The following is a 17,407-nucleotide window of genomic DNA, read 5'->3' on the forward strand; positions in this document are numbered from 1 at the left end:
AATGCAGTGAATTGTTTCAAAAATCTATCTTTACTCATCTGTTAATTAATTTCTTAGGCTGAATTCTTAGAAATAGAATTGATAAATTCCTGGAAGTGGATCAGAGTATGCAGATTTAAAAGTCTGATATATTTTGCCAAATTGCTGTCTAGGAAAGTAGTATCAGTTATAATTTCACCAATAGTGTATACCTGTCCATTGCTGTATTTTACTGCTAGCACTGAGTATTATCAGTTTTGAAAATTTCAACCAAAACGAGAACCAGAAATGTGTCTTTTAATGTGAATTATTTGAATCAGATCCATAGTACTGGCAATACTTAGAACTTCACTTATGTGTTACTTATACTTCAAAAAATGTAAAATGGTAAGTATTATAATTTCCTTTATATATAACATGGTTGAAAAATCTCTGTGACTAACAAACATTATTTATATAATAGAATATACAAGCTGATCTTTTTCCAAAGCTTGGGCTTCTTATGTGAAAAAATTGTATTTCTTTAAATCTGAAAATTCAGGTTATATATGTGTATATATGTGTGTGTGTGTATATATATATTTGTGTATATATATGTGTGTGTGTATATATATATATTTGTGTATATATGTGTGTGTTTATATGTATAACTTCAGCAAATTTTCCATATTTGATTGCATAAAAATTTTCATTTCACAGGCCCAGCAGGGCCAGTTGAGGGGAGGGAAATGTTTTTTCAATTACGGTTTATTCTTCATGTCATTCCAAATAGATAATTCCTACATGGACAAAGATGAGCATGGTTCGTCCTCTGAAAGTGAAGATGAAGCACTGGGTAAATATCATGAGGCCTTATCCAGAACACACAATTCCAGACTACCACTGGCAGATTCTAGACAAAAGAACTATGCTTGGGAAACAAGGCAGAAATACAGTCCTTTATCCGCAGAGTATGATGGATACAGTAGTGAAGCATCAATAGATGAAGGTAAGATGGGCTGTTTTATTTTTTTACATGACACACTATAGTATTCGATTACTTGTGCCTGAAATTCTAGGAATCTGTGGTTGCAGAATAAACAAGAGAGCTCACACGGTAGAGTCACATTTCTGGAAATGTAATTTATTCAAATTCATATCTTTGGCCTCAGGCCAAAAATCAAAACCAATACCAAAACACCCCAAAGCAAAAACCAAATAATTTACGTGATGTGATAATTGTAGCTCTCAGTTCACAGTGAACATATGCTTAGCAAGCATGATATGGAAGATGTGAATCTGCTGTTCTCTCAGATGGAATCAGTTCTCTATACCTGTTATAGGAACTGATAGAGTTTAAGTCTCTCACGGTGTTGAATATGATTCCAGTGTGTAAATGTATGCTGTTTCATTCAATATGGCTCCTAAACACCAGCCAAATGTTGCACATGGCACACAGCGGAAGAAATGGTAATCTGTTTTGTGCAGGAGGGAAAACTGTCTGAGATGAATTTATTGAGAGCTGGTACTATATTATACCATGCTTTAAAGGCAATTTAAGGGATTTTCAAGGATTTCAGTAATTTGAAGGATTATTTGTCTCTAATTGATTTTGTGTTATGTACTGAAATTGACTTTAAAACTCAACCTGTATAGAAGATGTCAGTCCATTTATACATGTTTTTACATCTTTCTGTGACATAAGTAAGACAGGTTTTGCCATTAATTAAAGCATATTTATTTCCACATTTAAATAAGTTATTCACTTGCTTAATAGACTGTATGGGTGCTCATCATGATTATTATCTTTATACCCAGATATGAAGGGAAGAATAACATATCCTAGATATCATTTTTATCAGTATACATAAACACAAGCGATCCTTGATTTTGTAGCTGTGACTTAATGTTTTAGGGCCTATTACTATTAATGACTTTGAGTCTTATCCCAACATGTACAGTTGTCAAAGGGGATAAATCGTCTATTACTGTATTTGGCTTCATGCCAACTAAAGATTAGTGCACCTCAATTCTTATGTCTGTTAGTACACAGATATAATAATAAATTAATCAAATACTGAATGATTGCTATATGGTCATTATGAGATTCAAGGGAAAAGATAAAAAATATTTGACATGTACTCTACCCTCAAAAATACAGTTTAGTACTAGGGAAAAGAAGACATGTGCTTACTAAGTTAATTAAATAATGTAAAGCAGTAAAACCAGTCCCCAAGTTATGTACACCTCTGGTACAAGAATAGTAGAGCAGGAAGAGAATGTGTTTTGAGATCTGGTCCTTATTAACGTTCTGGCCATATCTCTTAACATATTAGCTGTGAGACCTTTGGCAATATAGTTCATTGTTTTTAGATTTCTTTCATTGTCTGTAAAATATGAGTAATACTGAACTGGTAGGGTTGCCATGAAAATTAAATGATAGATGTGGTACAGTTTTTAGCATAGTGTCTGATAGCTCATAAGTAAGTGATAAGTAAATGTAGCTAATTATAATGGTAGTGAAAACAGTGATGGTCATGAGCAAGCCCTGAGTGTGCATTCCCTTTTTGCAGGTGTACATTTAGGATTTATTTTCTATTCATTTCTCTTTCCTCTCACCCCAACACCCCTCTGCTGTCTTGAGCATGTCTCGGTAGTTCTGTTAGTCTAGCCTGACTTTATAGACTATGGAAAGAGCAGTGAGGAGAGAGATACAACCTAGGTGCTTTTACTATTCTTGCCCTAACCTCTGCAAGTGGTCCAAGTGTCCCAGAATCACTTTCTCATTTTAGTTTACCCATATATTTAGGAGCTATCCTGTACTTTTTTACACATTCCTACCCTAAATTATTTGATGAAACACTTAATTTTAGGCATTCTGAGATTAGATTTATTTATTTTGTAAACATGAAAAGCTTTTGTGAACACTTTTTAGCAGTCATACACTGCTAGATACTGTGGATATGAAGATCATAAGCTTGTTTCTCTCAAAAGCCTACTGACGGCTGGGCACGGTAGCTCACGCCTGTAATCCCAGCACTTTGGGAGGCTGAGGTGGGCGGATCATGAGGTCAGGAGATCGAGACCATCCTGGCTAACACGGTGAAACCCCGTCACTACTAAAAAAATAGAAAAAATCAGCTTAGTAAAAAAAATCATTTTTTACTAAACAAAAATCAGCTGGGTGTGGTGGCCGGTGGCTGTAGTCCCAGCTACTCAGGAAGCTGAGGCAGGAGAATGGCATGAACCCGGGAGGTGGATCTTGCAGTGAGCCGAGATCGCATCACTGCACCCCAGCCTGGGCGACAGAGCAAGACTCTGTCTCAAAAAAAAAAGAAAAAAGCCTACTGACTGGAGGAGGAAAATCAGTGAGTGTATATGTAATATAATATGATGAGAGGTCTGTTAGTCACATGAACAAAGTGCAGTAGAAATATAGAAGAGGGAAAAAAAAGAAAAACTTTTGAGATGGAGTCTCACTCTGTTGCCCAGGCTGGAGTGCAGTGGCATGATCTTGGCTCACTGTAACCTCTGCCTCCTGGGTTCAAGAGATTCTGCTTCCTCAGCCTCCCGACTAGCTGGGATTACAGGCACGTGCCACCATGCCCAGCTAATTTTTGTACTTTTAATGGACATGGGGCTTTACCTGGCTGGTCTCGAACTCCTAACCTTCTGATCTGCCCACCTCAACCTCCCAAAGTGCTGGGATTGCAGGCATGAGCCACTGCACCCAGCTGACAAAACTTTAAAAAGTAAAAATAATAAAAGATACACAGAGTAGGAGGTGATTTCGATTTTGGGAGATAGGAATCTCAGGAAGTCTAATGGGGGTCTAGGTGAGCTGGACTTGAGTGAGAATTATTTCAACAAGCATGGAATAGGGCTTTCATGCAATCATGAATCCAAAAGAAAGTATATTTCAGCGCCTCTAACTTGGGATCTTTGTTCGAAGAAGGGGAATGCCTTGCTCAGTAGTTTTTAAGCAGGAGAGTGTGATACAATGTAGAGAATATTTCAGGGATGGAGAGAAATCCACTTGACTCCAGCATAGCTGCATCTATACACATACATCTGAGGGAATAGGAGTTAAAATTGAAAAGAGAGATGAGGTTGAAGGCCTGGAGTGCCCCCTGACTAGGAAGATAGGGTTTAATTTGTTTGCCAGTGAGAATTTGCTGAAGAGTTTTTTACTAAGGAATCATAATCAGGGTTGTGCTTCAGAAAGATTAATTTAGCAGCAAGCGGACTGTCAGAAAAGATACCGATTAAAGAGAGCTATAGGGTAGTATATGTGGAAAATGATAGAAGTTTGAATTACAGTAGTGGCAATAGAAATAAAGTAAGATAGGAGAGCGATTATTGAGGTAGAATTTACTGGATTTAGGATCTGAATGTGTTTGGAACATTTGGAAAAAGAAAGGAAACATCAGAGATGACTAATTTCCATCATGTATGGTGAGGAGAATGATGACGTCATTAATGTAAATATGAAATCCAGAGAGGGACCTGTGTTTGGTTGGAAGGGTGCAGTGGATAAGAGATATAATAAGTGATTTTACATAGTGTTGAGGCAGGATATTTAAGCAGTTGGAAATGGCTATCAAGCTTGTAATCATGAATGCATTTGAGGGAGAAGTTTTCAGATCATATATGCTTAGAGAATAGAAGCTATGGGCATGAATTAAATTGATGAAGGAGAATGCGTGGAGAGAAAAGATCAGAGAATCATTTCCTTTGACAGGAGAATTAGGGGTGTCATGAAAAGACACAAAGAAACAGTAAAAGAGATAAAGAGGAGATTCAGGAAAATGTTATATTTTATCAGCCTTGGAAGAAAAGTTTTAGAAGAAGAAGGAAGGCAGCGTGGTTGGGGAGGGTGATAATTCAGATAAACCCGTTTGTCCAGTAGAAGTTGATCAATCATTTTCAATTAGAGTTTTAGGAGAGTAATAAGGAAGTCAGATTGAGTGTTGTTAAGGAGAGGATAAGTGGTAAGGAAGTATACATTTGCTGCCTAGGCTTTCTTACCATCTATTCTCTCCTTATCAACTCTGAGAGTCAGAGAGGTGGTTGAGGGGTTTTGTTTGTAACCCAACTGTTCACTTTCTTTCTCTCGCCCACTGATACTCCCCTCTGTTATATGTTTGGGAAAGAAGGGGATTTGCGTCTCCACCTGGTGGTTGCCCCTTGGCAAAGCTGCCTCTGCAGAAACTGCTATTTTGTGGCTGATCACCCACCTAAGAGAACTGCTGGGTACAGTTCTCTTGGTAGGACTTCATTCATTTTCTTGTGTGAGTAGAAAATAAATGACACACAAATAAAGAGATGAATAGAGTAAGTTACATTTCTTATTGCTGTGATCCTGTAGTCTGCATGTGACCATTACACAAGTTTATAAAGGTTAAACTTGACTAATGTGAGTTAACTAAAGGGAATCACAAGGTAGAAGGAAAAATATTTAAAAATATACATTTTTTTACATGGCATAATATTTACCTCATTAATGCTAATAAGGAACCTTTAGTCTATTTCTCAACAGCCTAAGTAATTCCAGTTGAGAAACTTTGGAACAGCCAATTTTGAAAACAAATCTGCAGGAGTAGAGAAGATTAGAGAGGACCTGAAGAGGTATTAGGAGACACCAGTGCAAGAGAAATTTTACCAGGTAGCGAGGACTGCCATTTATTGAGTTCCTACCATGTGCCTCACTCTGTTTCTGTTATGCTGTCATATTTAATTTTCATTGCCATGTATGGTGGTAGGTAAGATTCTACAGAATTGAAGTGACTTTGATTATTTTTTTAACCCAAAGTCACACAGCAAGATAAAAACTATACTTGTCAAGTCGACAGCAAAATTAATGTTATTTGGCTTTCATTAGGTCATCACTGCTACTTTAATATTTCCCCTAAGTCTATTTCATACAAGATGAACCCCTTCAATTGGTCCTTTAGAGCAGGTTATATGTTATGAATCTGAAATACACATATTCTAGAAAAAGTAAGAAAATGTAATGGCATATTTGTTGATCATGTTTTCTCCTCTAGGTGGCCATATTAATCTTCTTTTTTTTTTTTTTTTGGAACTACAAAAAGGATGATATCTGTAAGAAATTTTTCTAGAATAAAGAAACATCAAAATAATTTATCAAATCCTTTTGTTCCCAATTTTAATTTATTTTTACTGTGTTGGGCTTAAAATTAAGGGCATTTTCTGATAAACCACTCTAGTTTTAAAAAGGTCAGTGTCAAAATATGGTTTGTGGGTATCTTGTTTAATTGATGAGCTAGACCAACCTCTGAAATTTCATTCACGCTAATTAATACTTTCTATTTTTATATTAGATAGAAGCTTATTCAAGATGATTCTATATGAAGATCAAGTTCAGTGTAAAATTACTAGAATGTCTTCTGTTATTGATAGCTTTTTATTATTAGTTTCCCATAGAGATTACATAGATATATCTTATGGAAAGCTGTATTATTAAATTTACATTATTTATTGTGGGGCAAGTTAATATAAAACACCATGGAAAAATAATTTTCAGCATCACTTATGTCTTAGGGTGTATAGCTTACACACACACATACACACACACAGCCCTACTTGTCATTCTCTTTCTGTTATAGCTATACCACAAGCTTCATTCTATTAATTTTGATGTTACCTTAAAATTAGGACTACCAAAATATATTCATTTATTCCTTTTATTTATATTTTACTCTTATAGTAATTTAATATTTAAGAGTAATAGATTGTTTATATTTCCTTTAAGTCAATTTTAACTGTTATATTAAAATTTTTTTATTAATTTTCATAATTTCTTTGCAAAGTGGAAAAGTACTAAAAATTCTGTCTGTATTTTCCAGAATTCTTTGATATAAAAATAGTGTAGTGACTTTGAATAGTTAAAGTTAGGTATATTACATTTGACTTTTGAATAACCTAGGAGTTAGAGGCACTGATCCCCATAACTTTTGATTCACCAAAAACTTAACTACTGATAGCCAACTGTTGACTGGAAGCCTTTATTGATAATATTAACAGTCAATTAATGCATATTTTAAATTTTATCTGTATTATATACTGTATTATTACAGTAAAGTAGGCTAGAAAAAAGAAAATGTTATTAAGAAAATTATAAGGGGACTTGGGCGCAGTGGCTCATGCCTATAATGTCTCTACAAAAAAATTTTTAAAAACTAGCCAAGCCTGGTGGCCCATGCCTGTAACCTTAATTTCTCAGGAGGCCAAGTCAGGAGGACCACTTAAGCCCAGGAGTTTGAGGTTGCAGTGAACTATGATCATGCCACTACACTCCAGCCGAGGCAACAGAGTGAGACCCTGTTCCAAAAAAAAAATAAATAAGGAAAAGAAAATATATTTACTGTTCATTAAGTAGACATGGATTATCAAAAAGGTCTTCATTCTTATCTTCATGTTGAGTGGGCTCTGGAGGAAGAGGAGGGGTTGGTCTTGCTGTCTCAGGTGCCAGAGATGGATGAAAATCTATTTATAACTACACTCACACAGTTCAAACTCCTGTTGTTCAAGGGTCAACCATACATGTTTATTTAGATTTTTGGTAAACTTTTTTCTTAATTTCAGATTTTTGTGTATGAACATCTCTCCTCTAAGGAATTCTTTATCATGTGTATATTTTAAAAATATGGCCAATTTGAAGAGGAAATAATCTTGACTCTTATTTTACTGCAACTTTGGTGTTTTGGATATCTTTTTATGTGATGGGATTAATTCCTCCCAATAGTGTAGAATTTTATTTTATTTTTTACATCTACAGTATTTATTTTTCTCTTTTTATTCCTTATTGTGATAAAATATATATAGCACAAAACTTGTCATTTTAATAATGTTTAAATGTACGGTTCAATGTCATTAAGTATATTCACATTGTTGAAGAACCATCATCACTATTTTTTCATCATCTTAAATGGAAACTCTATACCCATTAAAAAATAAGTCTTTTATTCTCTCATCCCAGCCTCGAATAACCAATATTCTACTTTCTGTCTCTTCTGAATGTGACTACTCTGGGTAGCTCATATAAGTAGAATCATACTCTATTTGTCCTTTTTTTGTCTCGCTTATTTCAGTCAGCATGATGTCATCAAGATTCATCCACGTTGCAGCATGTATCAGAAGTTTATTCCTTTTTTCTCTTCAATTTTAAAATAGTGGTAAAATACACATAACATAAAATTTACCATCTCAACCATTTTTAAGTGTACAGCTCAATAGTTTTCAGTCCAGTTGTTGTGCACCATCACCACTATCCATCTCTAGAACTCTTCATCTTGCAAAGCTGAACTCCATACCCATTAAACAACTTTCCATTCCCCCTTCCCCCAACCCTGGCAGTCACCATTCTACTTTTTGCCTCTGTGGTTTTAACTACTCTAAGTACTTCATATAAATGGAATCATATCCTATTTGTCTTTTTGTGACCAACTTATTTCATTTAGCATAATGTCCTCAGTTTCATATGTGTTACAGCATGTATCAGAATATTCTTCCATTTTAAAGCTGAATAATACTCTGTTTTGTGCATGTGCCATATTTTGCTTAACCATTTATCCATTGGTGAACACTTGTATTGCTTCTGTGTTTTAGCTGTTGTGAATAATGCTGCTATGCACATGGGTGTACAAATATCTCTTTGAAACTCTTCTTTCAGTTCTTTTGAGTATGGACCCAGAAATGAAATTGGTGGATCGATGGTAATTCCATTTTTAATTTTTTTAGGAACTGCCATACTATTTTCCACAGTGACTATACTATTTTACATTTCCTCCAGTAGCATACAAAGGTTCCAGTTCCTCCACCTCCTAACCAACACTTGTTATTGTCTGTTTTTTCAAAGTAATAGCCATTCTAATAGGTATGAGGTGATATCTTACTGTAGTTTTGATTTACATCTCCTTAATTATTAGTGATACTGAACATCTTTTCATGTGCTTATTGGCTGTTTGTATATCTTTTTTTTTTTGAGAAATGTCCAAATCTTTTGTCCATTTTGGATTCACGTTGTTTGTTGGTTGGTTGTTGAGTTTTAGGAATTCTCTATATATTTTGGATATTAATATCTTATCAGACACACAGTTTGCAAATATTTTTTCCCATTCTGAACTGGCATTTTTTACTCTGTTGATAGTATCTTTTGATAGACAAAATGTTTTAATTTTCATGAAATCCACTTTGTGTATTTTTTGTTGTTGTCTGTGCCTTTGGTGTCATGTCCAAGAAATCTGCCAAATCCAATGTTGTAAAGCTTTTTCCCTACGTTTTCTTCTAAGAGTTTTGTAGTTTTAAGTCATAGTTATGTTGTGATCCATTTTGAGTTAATTTTAAAATATGATATTAGGCAAGGGTTCAGTTTTATTCTTTTACATTTGGATATCCAGTTTTCCCAGAACATTTGTTGAAAAGTCTCTTCTACATTGCATGGTCTTGGTCCCCTATCAAAAATCATTTGACCGTATATGCAAGGTTTTATTTCAGGACTTTCTGTTTCATTCCATTGGCCTATATGTTTGTCTTTGGCCAGTACAACAGTGTTTTGATTACTGTAGCTTTATAGTACATTTTGAAATCAAGAAGTTTGAGTCCTTCAGCTATGTTTCTCTTTTTCAGAATTGGGATCTCATTGGATTCCATATGAATTTCAGGATGTTTTTCTATTTCTGCAAGAAATGTTATTGGAATTTTATGGAGGTGGCGTTAAATCTGTAAATCACTTTGGGTATTATTGACATCTTAATATTAAGTTTTCTAAGCATTAACATAGTGTGTCTTCTCATTTATTTATTTATGTCTTTACTTTCTTTTGGAAATGTTTTAGTTTTCATTGTACAAGCCTTTCACCTCCTTAGTTAAGTTTATTCCTAAGTATTTTATTCTTTTTGATGTAATCGCAAATGGAATTGTTTTCTTAGAAATTTCCTTTTCAGATTGTTCATTATTAGTGTATAGGTGCAGCTGATTTTTTAAATGTTGATTTTGTATCCTGCTGCTTTGCTGGATTTGTTTATTAGTTTTTTGTTTGTTTGTTTGTTTGTTTTTAGTGGAGTCTCGCTCTGTTGCCCAGGCTGGAGTGCAGTGGTGTGATCTTGGCTCACTGCAACCTCTGCTTCCTGAGTTCAAGTGATTTTCCTTCCTCAGCCTCCCAAGTAGCTGGGATTACAGTTTCCTGCCACCATGCCCATGCCCAGCTAATCTTTGTATTTTTACTAGTGATGGGGTTTCACCATGTTGGCCAGGCTGATCTTTAACTACTGACCTCAAGTGATCCGCCTGCCTCAGCTGCCCAAAGTGCTGGGATTACAGGTGTGAACCACTGTACCTGGTCTGATTTGTTTATTAGTTCTAGCAGTTTTTTCTAAGGTGGAATCTTTAGGATTTTCTGCATAGAAGATCATATAATCTGTGAGCAGAGATAATTTTTTTTCCTTTTCACTTTGGATGCCTTTTATTTCTTTTTCTTGCCTAATTGCTCTGGCTAGGACTTTCAGTACTATGTTGAGTTGAAGTGGTGAAAGTAGGCATGCCTGACTTTTTCTTGATCTTAGAGGGTAAGGTTTCTGTCTTTTATCATTGAGTATGATGAAGTCAGGAGTGTTTTAGGAAAGTATGTCAACTTTCTTTGTTGTTGGGATTCATGCATGTCTGTGCGTCGCTGTTGGACAGGGATGAGAGTGTGAGAGAAGATCACTTATAAGAACAGTTTCTTGAGAAAGGTTTAGGAACCAGACATGGTGAACTGGCTCAGTAATAAAACTAATTAGTATGGGAAGGCAGTGTTTTGTTTGTTTTGTTTTATTTTGTCGAGACAGGTTCTCAATCATTTGCCCAGGCTGGAGTGCAGTGGCACAATGATGGCTCACTGCAGCCTTGACCTCCTGGGCTCAAGCAGTCTTCCACCTCGGTCTCCTGAGTAACCAGGACTATAGGCACGCACCACCATGCCTGTCTTTTTTTTGTTTGTTTGTTTTGGTAGAGATGGGGGTTTCTCCATGTTGCCCAGGATGGGGCAGTTTTAAATATAGCTTGCTATCTGTATCTGTTGATAGTATCGTATGGTTTTTCTTCTTCAGCCATATGTGATGGATGGATTACATTCTTTCATTTTCAAATGTTGAACCAGCCTGGCGTACCTGGAATAAAACTCAGTTGGTTGTGGTTTTTATTCATTATTGGACTTGATTTGCTAATGATTTGTTTGGGATTTTTGAATCTTTCTTCATGGAGATACTGGTCTGTAGTTTTCTTTTCTTGTAATAGCTTTGGTATTAGGGTGATGCTGGCCTTGTAGGATGAGTTAGGAAATATTCACTCTACTTCTGTCTTCTGAAAGAGAGTGTACAGAATTGGTATAATTTCTCCCATAAATGCTTGGTAGAATTTACCACTGAATCCAAAATTTCTGCTTTGGAAAGTTATTAATAATTGATTCAATTTTTAAATTATATACCTATTCTGGTTGTCTGTTTCTTCTTGTGTGAGTTTTGGAATACTGTGTGTTTTGAGGAATTGGTTTATTTCACTTAGGTCATCAAATTTGTAGGCATAGATGTTGTTTATAATATTCCTTTGTTATCCTTTAATATCAGTGTGGCCAGTGGTGGTGGAGATTGCTATCTGTTTCTCAGGTTGTTTTCCTGTTATAGCTTTTACCTGATTCATGCCTGAGTTTTGAAAAGAGCAAGGAGGCCATTGTAAGACCTCAAAAACCTGTTTTAATAAATCCTGTAATGCCCACCTATTGTTGTTTAGGGATTTTTTCTAAAAGAAGGTAACAAGAAGGAGAGAAATTTATTCTTTCCCTCTTTGCTGTGGACTACTGTGCACTTTAGCATTTTCAGGACAAATAAGGGACAACTAGCAGAGAATGACTATGCCCGGAAGTAGAACAGGAAAGTAATACCTGGTGGAGCATTTAAATGTCATGGCAGAGTTAAGTATCTTCCTTTTTTCTCTTCTTCCTATGGTCTTTTTTTTTTTTTTTTTTTTTTCCAGAGAAGGATGTCATTGGAATCAGCTGAAGATGCTAGATTAAGAAAGATTAAGTACACTGCCGTCATTTACCTCTAACTCAGATATTTTTGTATAGTTCCGACAAAACAGAATGGTATCAATGCAGCTGAATTTCAATAGCATACCAGTTGCTTCTGAAATAATTAAGTAAGCAGTGTTTTCTACCAGTTCTTCCTGCTTTTGTCTTTTGTATTACCTTTTTATCACCATCTTTTACCTTTAGGTTGCCCTAAGCACTTCATCAGGTTTGTCCCACACCAAGTATCTCTTCTTCTCAAATCATGTTTTCCTCTCTTACCAGTAGAAAGATTCTTTACCACTAGAAGTTTCCAAGTTATTGTTTATTTCCTTTCTAAAAATGGAAGTAAAAAGGGGGAGCAGAGGAAAACCTAGCTTCAGTTAGAGTATTAAACCATGTGAAATCATACTTGTTTGTTTATGATATTAACTCCTCATACCCGCTTCTTTCATTTTTTGTATGAGTGACTCTGACTGTAGTACCCAGTAAAAAAACCCCATCATGGGAAGTAGAGTGTAAATATTAATAGTTACAAATAAATACGGTAAGAGAAGAATATATCAATTCTGTTGGTTTTTTATTTAAATACTTACTATGAAGACAATAATTAGAAGCTGATTAATTTAGCTATACTGTTCTCCTAGTTTACTCTTCCATGTTTTCCATTCTACTAATTGTTAGTGGTAGAAGCTTACCTATACATTTGCACTATTTATTTATGTACTCTCTAAATTTGTTCATAGTACTCCCCAAATTATTGCATGTTCAATTTTTTTTTTTTGCCTTAAAACTGAGTTTTAATATGGGACAGGATCATTTAAATATCCTTTCTTTCCAGTTACTGCTATAGTACAAACTAGAATAAGAATTAGGGGAGACAAAAAAAGTAGAAGTCAGTTATAATAGTGAAAACATACATTGAAATGTTCAGATGATAATGTCAGAAGAACATGTCCCGTCTGTCCTCTCTTGAGGCAGATATTAATCAGGGTTTGAGTTTTGAAAAGCCTAAAGAAAAGAGACCTGACTGAATGCAAACTTTTATTGGACCATAGGGGTAGACTGTGAGAGTTGAGCTAAAGATATAAATATATACATTATACTTTATGGTAATGTGTTTCTCTGGCTTCATTCATGTTAAATAATTACAGAGCCATTTTAAAGAGGTAAATATCAACTGAATATCATTAGTTTTGGGTGAAATAGAATTGAGATTCTGTTTATTTTAATGCATAATTCTGAAAAATCTTTCATCTAAGCAATCTTAATGTGGAGCTCTCTTTTTGAGATTTCCTACCTTTGAGAAAATAAATTACATTGAAATCTTTGATGTGCGAGTCAAAAATTACCTTGAGAATGTAAGAGGTGTTTTGACGCCTTAGAATATCTCTTTCATTTTGCTTGATGTGTACTCATAAGGGTAAAGATTTTCCTAGAAGATCAGATTATATTTAAGTCTGAGTTGCTGAAATTCCATCCATCAAAAGTAAGATCATTTAAATGGATTTTGAATCTTAGTAAGGCAGTTATTTACTATTCAGATAGTTATGAAAAAAGCATTTGGCTTTTTATAATTTAACCAATCTTTTAGTCGTTGTGCCTTGATTTTAGTAGGTAACTGAAAAACATATCATGGGATTTTGGTCATTGGTAACTTTGAAAATGCTTCTTTAATTAAGTATAAATTTAATAAAGCATAACACTTTATAAGGAAAATATTTATACCCTTAAACATTTTTACTTGTTTCTCAAAGAATGAATATACCCTTAAATTTTTTTATAATTTCATAGTGAACAGCTTTTTAAAGATGATGGATTACAATATTTTGGAAGTCTGGAAAATCTGTATTTTTAGTACATTAATAAAAAGTTCTGCAAATAACAATAGCTATACTTTATTAATGATTATGTGGTAAATAATATTGTAAACATTTTACATAAATTAACTCATTTAATCTTCAAAATAACCATAAGGGACAAGTTTTATTAGTGTCCATATTTTGAAGATGAAGAAACTGAAACACAATGAGGTTAAGGAACTTAGGTCTAAGGTTAATAGCAAGTATACGGCAGGGCCAAAATTTAAATACGCTGTGTCTGCCCTCAGAGCTAATGCACCAAACTCCTCCACTGAAATAACTTAGATAACATAATATGAGAAAATTTTTTTTGTATAACTGTTACACCCAAGTAAATCTTTATTGCTGTTTTATTTTTATTGTGTAAGTAATACATGTTCATTATAGAAAAATCAGAAGTTAAAATTTTTATATATATATTTTTCTTTTTTTTTTTTAAGTAGATGTAAGGGGTATAAGTACAGTGTTGTTGCATAGATATATTGCATAGTGGTGAAGCCTGGGCTTTTAGTGTAACCATTACCCAAATAGGGTACATTGTACTCATTAGGTAATTCTCATCCCTCACCCACCCACTTTCTCTCTCACTTTTCTGAATCTTCAGTTTCTATTATTCCACTCTCTATGTCCACGTGTAAATATTACCTAGCTTCCACTTGTAAGTGGGATCATGCAGTATATGACTTTATGCTTCCGAGTTATTTTACTTAAGATAATGACCTCCAGTTCCATCCGTGTTGCTGCAAAAGACATGATTTCAATTTTTTATGACTGAGTAGTATTCCATGGTATGTGTAAACCACATTTTCTTTATTCAGTCCTCTGTTGAACACTTAGGTTGATTCCATATTTTGCTACTGTGAATAGTGCTGTGATAAACATGTAAGTGCAGGTATCTTTTCTGATATAATGATTTCTTTTCCTTTAGGTACATACCCCAGTATTGGGATTGCTGGATCGAATGGTAGATCTACTTTTAATTCTTTCAGAAATCTCCATACCGTTTTCCTTAGAGGCTGTACTAATTTACATTCTCAGCAACAGTATATAAGCATACCCTTTTCTCCACATCCTCGCCAACATGTTATTTTTTGACTTCTTAGTAACAGCCGTTCTGACTGGTGTCATATGCTTGTTGACCATTTGCAAAATTGTATGCCTTCTTTTGCAAAATGTCTGTTCATTTCCTTTGCCCACTTTTTCATAGGGTTATTTGGGGGATTTTGGTTGAGTTGTTTGCATTCCTCATAGATTCTGGATATTATTACTCCTCTATCAGAGGCATAGTTTGGAAATATTTTCTCCCATTTTTCAAGTTGTCTGTTGACTGTGTTGATTGTTTTTTGCTGTGCAGATGCCTTTTAGTTTATATAGTCCCGTTTGTCTATTTTTGTTTCTGTTGTTTTTGCTTTTGATGTCTTAGTCATGAATTCTTTGTCTAGGCCAATGCCCAGAGGAGTTTTTCTTAGATTTTCTTCTAGGGCTTTTAAAGTTTCCAGACTTGTATTTAAGTATTTAATCCATCTTGAGATAATTTTTGTATGTGGTGAGAGATAGGGGTCCAGTGTCATTTTTCTGCATATAGTAGAGGAATGGAAATCCAATTTTCCTAGCACCATTTATGGAATAACATGTCATTTCCCCGGTGTATGTTTTGGTTGACTTTGTTAAAGATCAGTTATTTCTGGGTTCTCTATTCTGTTCCATTCATCTGTAAGTCTATTTTTATACCAATACCATGCTGTTTTGGTTATTACAGCCTTATAGTATAATTTGAAGTCAGGTCATGTAGTGGTTCCAGCTTTGTTCTTTTTGCTTAAGATTATTTTGGCTATTTGGGCTCTTTGTTGGTTCTGTCTGAATTTGGGGATTGTTTTTTCTAATTCTGTGAAAAATAATATTGATATTTTGATAGGGATTCCATTGAATCTATAGATCACTTTGTGTAGTATAGTCATTTTAGTAGTATCAATTCTTCCGATCCCTGAGCATGAGTTGTCTCTCCATTTGTTGGTATCATTGACAGTTTCTTTTGTCAGCGTTTGGTAGTTTTCCTTGTAGAAATCTTTCACCTTCTTGGTTGAATGTAGTCCTAGGTATTTTATTTTTTTTATTTTTGTAGCTTATTATAAATGGAATTGCTGTCCTGATTTGGATCTCAGCTTATTGTTGGTGTATAGAAATGCTGCTGATTCCTGCACATTGATTTTGTATCCTGAAACTTTACTGAATTTATCAAACCTTGAAGTCTTTTGGAGGAGTCTTTAGGAGGTGTCTTTAGAGAGATGATTATTTTAGGCATAAGATTATATCATCAGCAAACGGAGATAATTTGACTTATATTTTCCAGTTTGGATGACCTTTCTTTCTCTTGCATGATTGCTCTGCCTAGGACTTCCTAGTACTAGGAATAGGAGTGGAAAAAGTGAGCATCCTTGTCTTGTTCCAGTTCTTAAGGGGGAATGCTTTCTTTTGCCCATTCAGTATGATGCTGGCTGTGAGTGTGTCGCTTATGGCTTTTATTATTTTGAGATATGTTCCTTCTATATCTGGTTTGTTGAGAGATTTTATCATGAAGAGATGCTGAATTTTATCAAATGCTTTTTCGGCCTCTGTTGAGATGATAATATAGTTTTTGTTTTTAATTCTGTTTATGTGGTGAATCTCATTTATTTATTTGCATATGTTGAACCATCCTTGTATCCCTGGAATAAATCCCACTTGATCATGGTGTATCATATTTGTGATGTACTGCTGGGTTCAGTTTGCTAGTAATTTGTTGAGGATTTTTGCATCTATGGTCATTAGGGATATGGATCCGCAGTTTTCTATTTTGGTTATGTCTTTGGCTGGCTTTGGTGTAAGGGTGATATTGGCTTTGTAGAATGAGTTGGGGAGAATTCCTTTTTTCTTGATTTTTTTTGAAACAGTTTCAGTAGGATCGGTATCAGTTCTTTGTATGTCTCATAACATTTGGCTGTGAATTTTTCTGGTTCTGGGCTTTTTTGTTGTTGTTGGAAGATTTGTTATTATTTGTTCAGTCTCACTACTCATTATTGGTCTGTTCAGAATTTCTGTTTCTTCCTGGTTCAATCTTGGTTGATTGTATGTTTCTAGGAATATATCCATTTCCTCTAGGTTTTCTAGTATTTAAGTGTAGAGATGTTCATGTAGTCTCTGATAATCCTTTGTATTTCTGTGTTGTCACTTGTAATGTCTCCTGTTTAAAATTTCTGATTGTGCATATTTGAATCTTCTTTCCTCTTTTATTTGTTTGTCTTGGTAGCAGCCTATCAATTTTGTTTATCTTTTCAAAGAACCACCTTTCATTTGGTTGATCCTTTGTAATTTTTTGGTCTCCATTTTGTTTAGTTCTGCTCTGATCTTTGTTATTTCTTTTCCTCCAGTAATTTTGGGTTTGGTTTTCTCATTCCTTAAAGTGCAACATTAGGTTGGTGATTTGTTATTTTTCTGGCTTTTAAAAATTGTTATTGTTGTTATTAATAAAGGCACATAGTAC

The 17,407-nt window shown here is 34.6% G+C and overlaps 1 protein-coding gene across 14 annotated transcripts in view; it reads left to right on the forward strand.

The window, feature by feature from the left end:
• The window catches only part of SYT14 (synaptotagmin 14), a 222,629-nt gene that overhangs the window by 74,521 nt on the left and 130,701 nt on the right, over positions 1-17,407 (forward strand). For all 14 annotated transcript variants that reach the window (XM_005540725.4, XM_005540726.4, XM_065541184.2 and 11 more), the window contains one exon: positions 752-967. In XM_005540725.4, the coding sequence (XP_005540782.1) occupies positions 752-967 (216 nt within the window). The remainder of the gene's footprint in view (positions 1-751; positions 968-17,407) is intronic.

This window comes from Macaca fascicularis, chromosome 1 (genome assembly GCF_037993035.2).
Source record: "Macaca fascicularis isolate 582-1 chromosome 1, T2T-MFA8v1.1".
Lineage (NCBI taxonomy): Eukaryota > Metazoa > Chordata > Mammalia > Primates > Cercopithecidae > Macaca > Macaca fascicularis.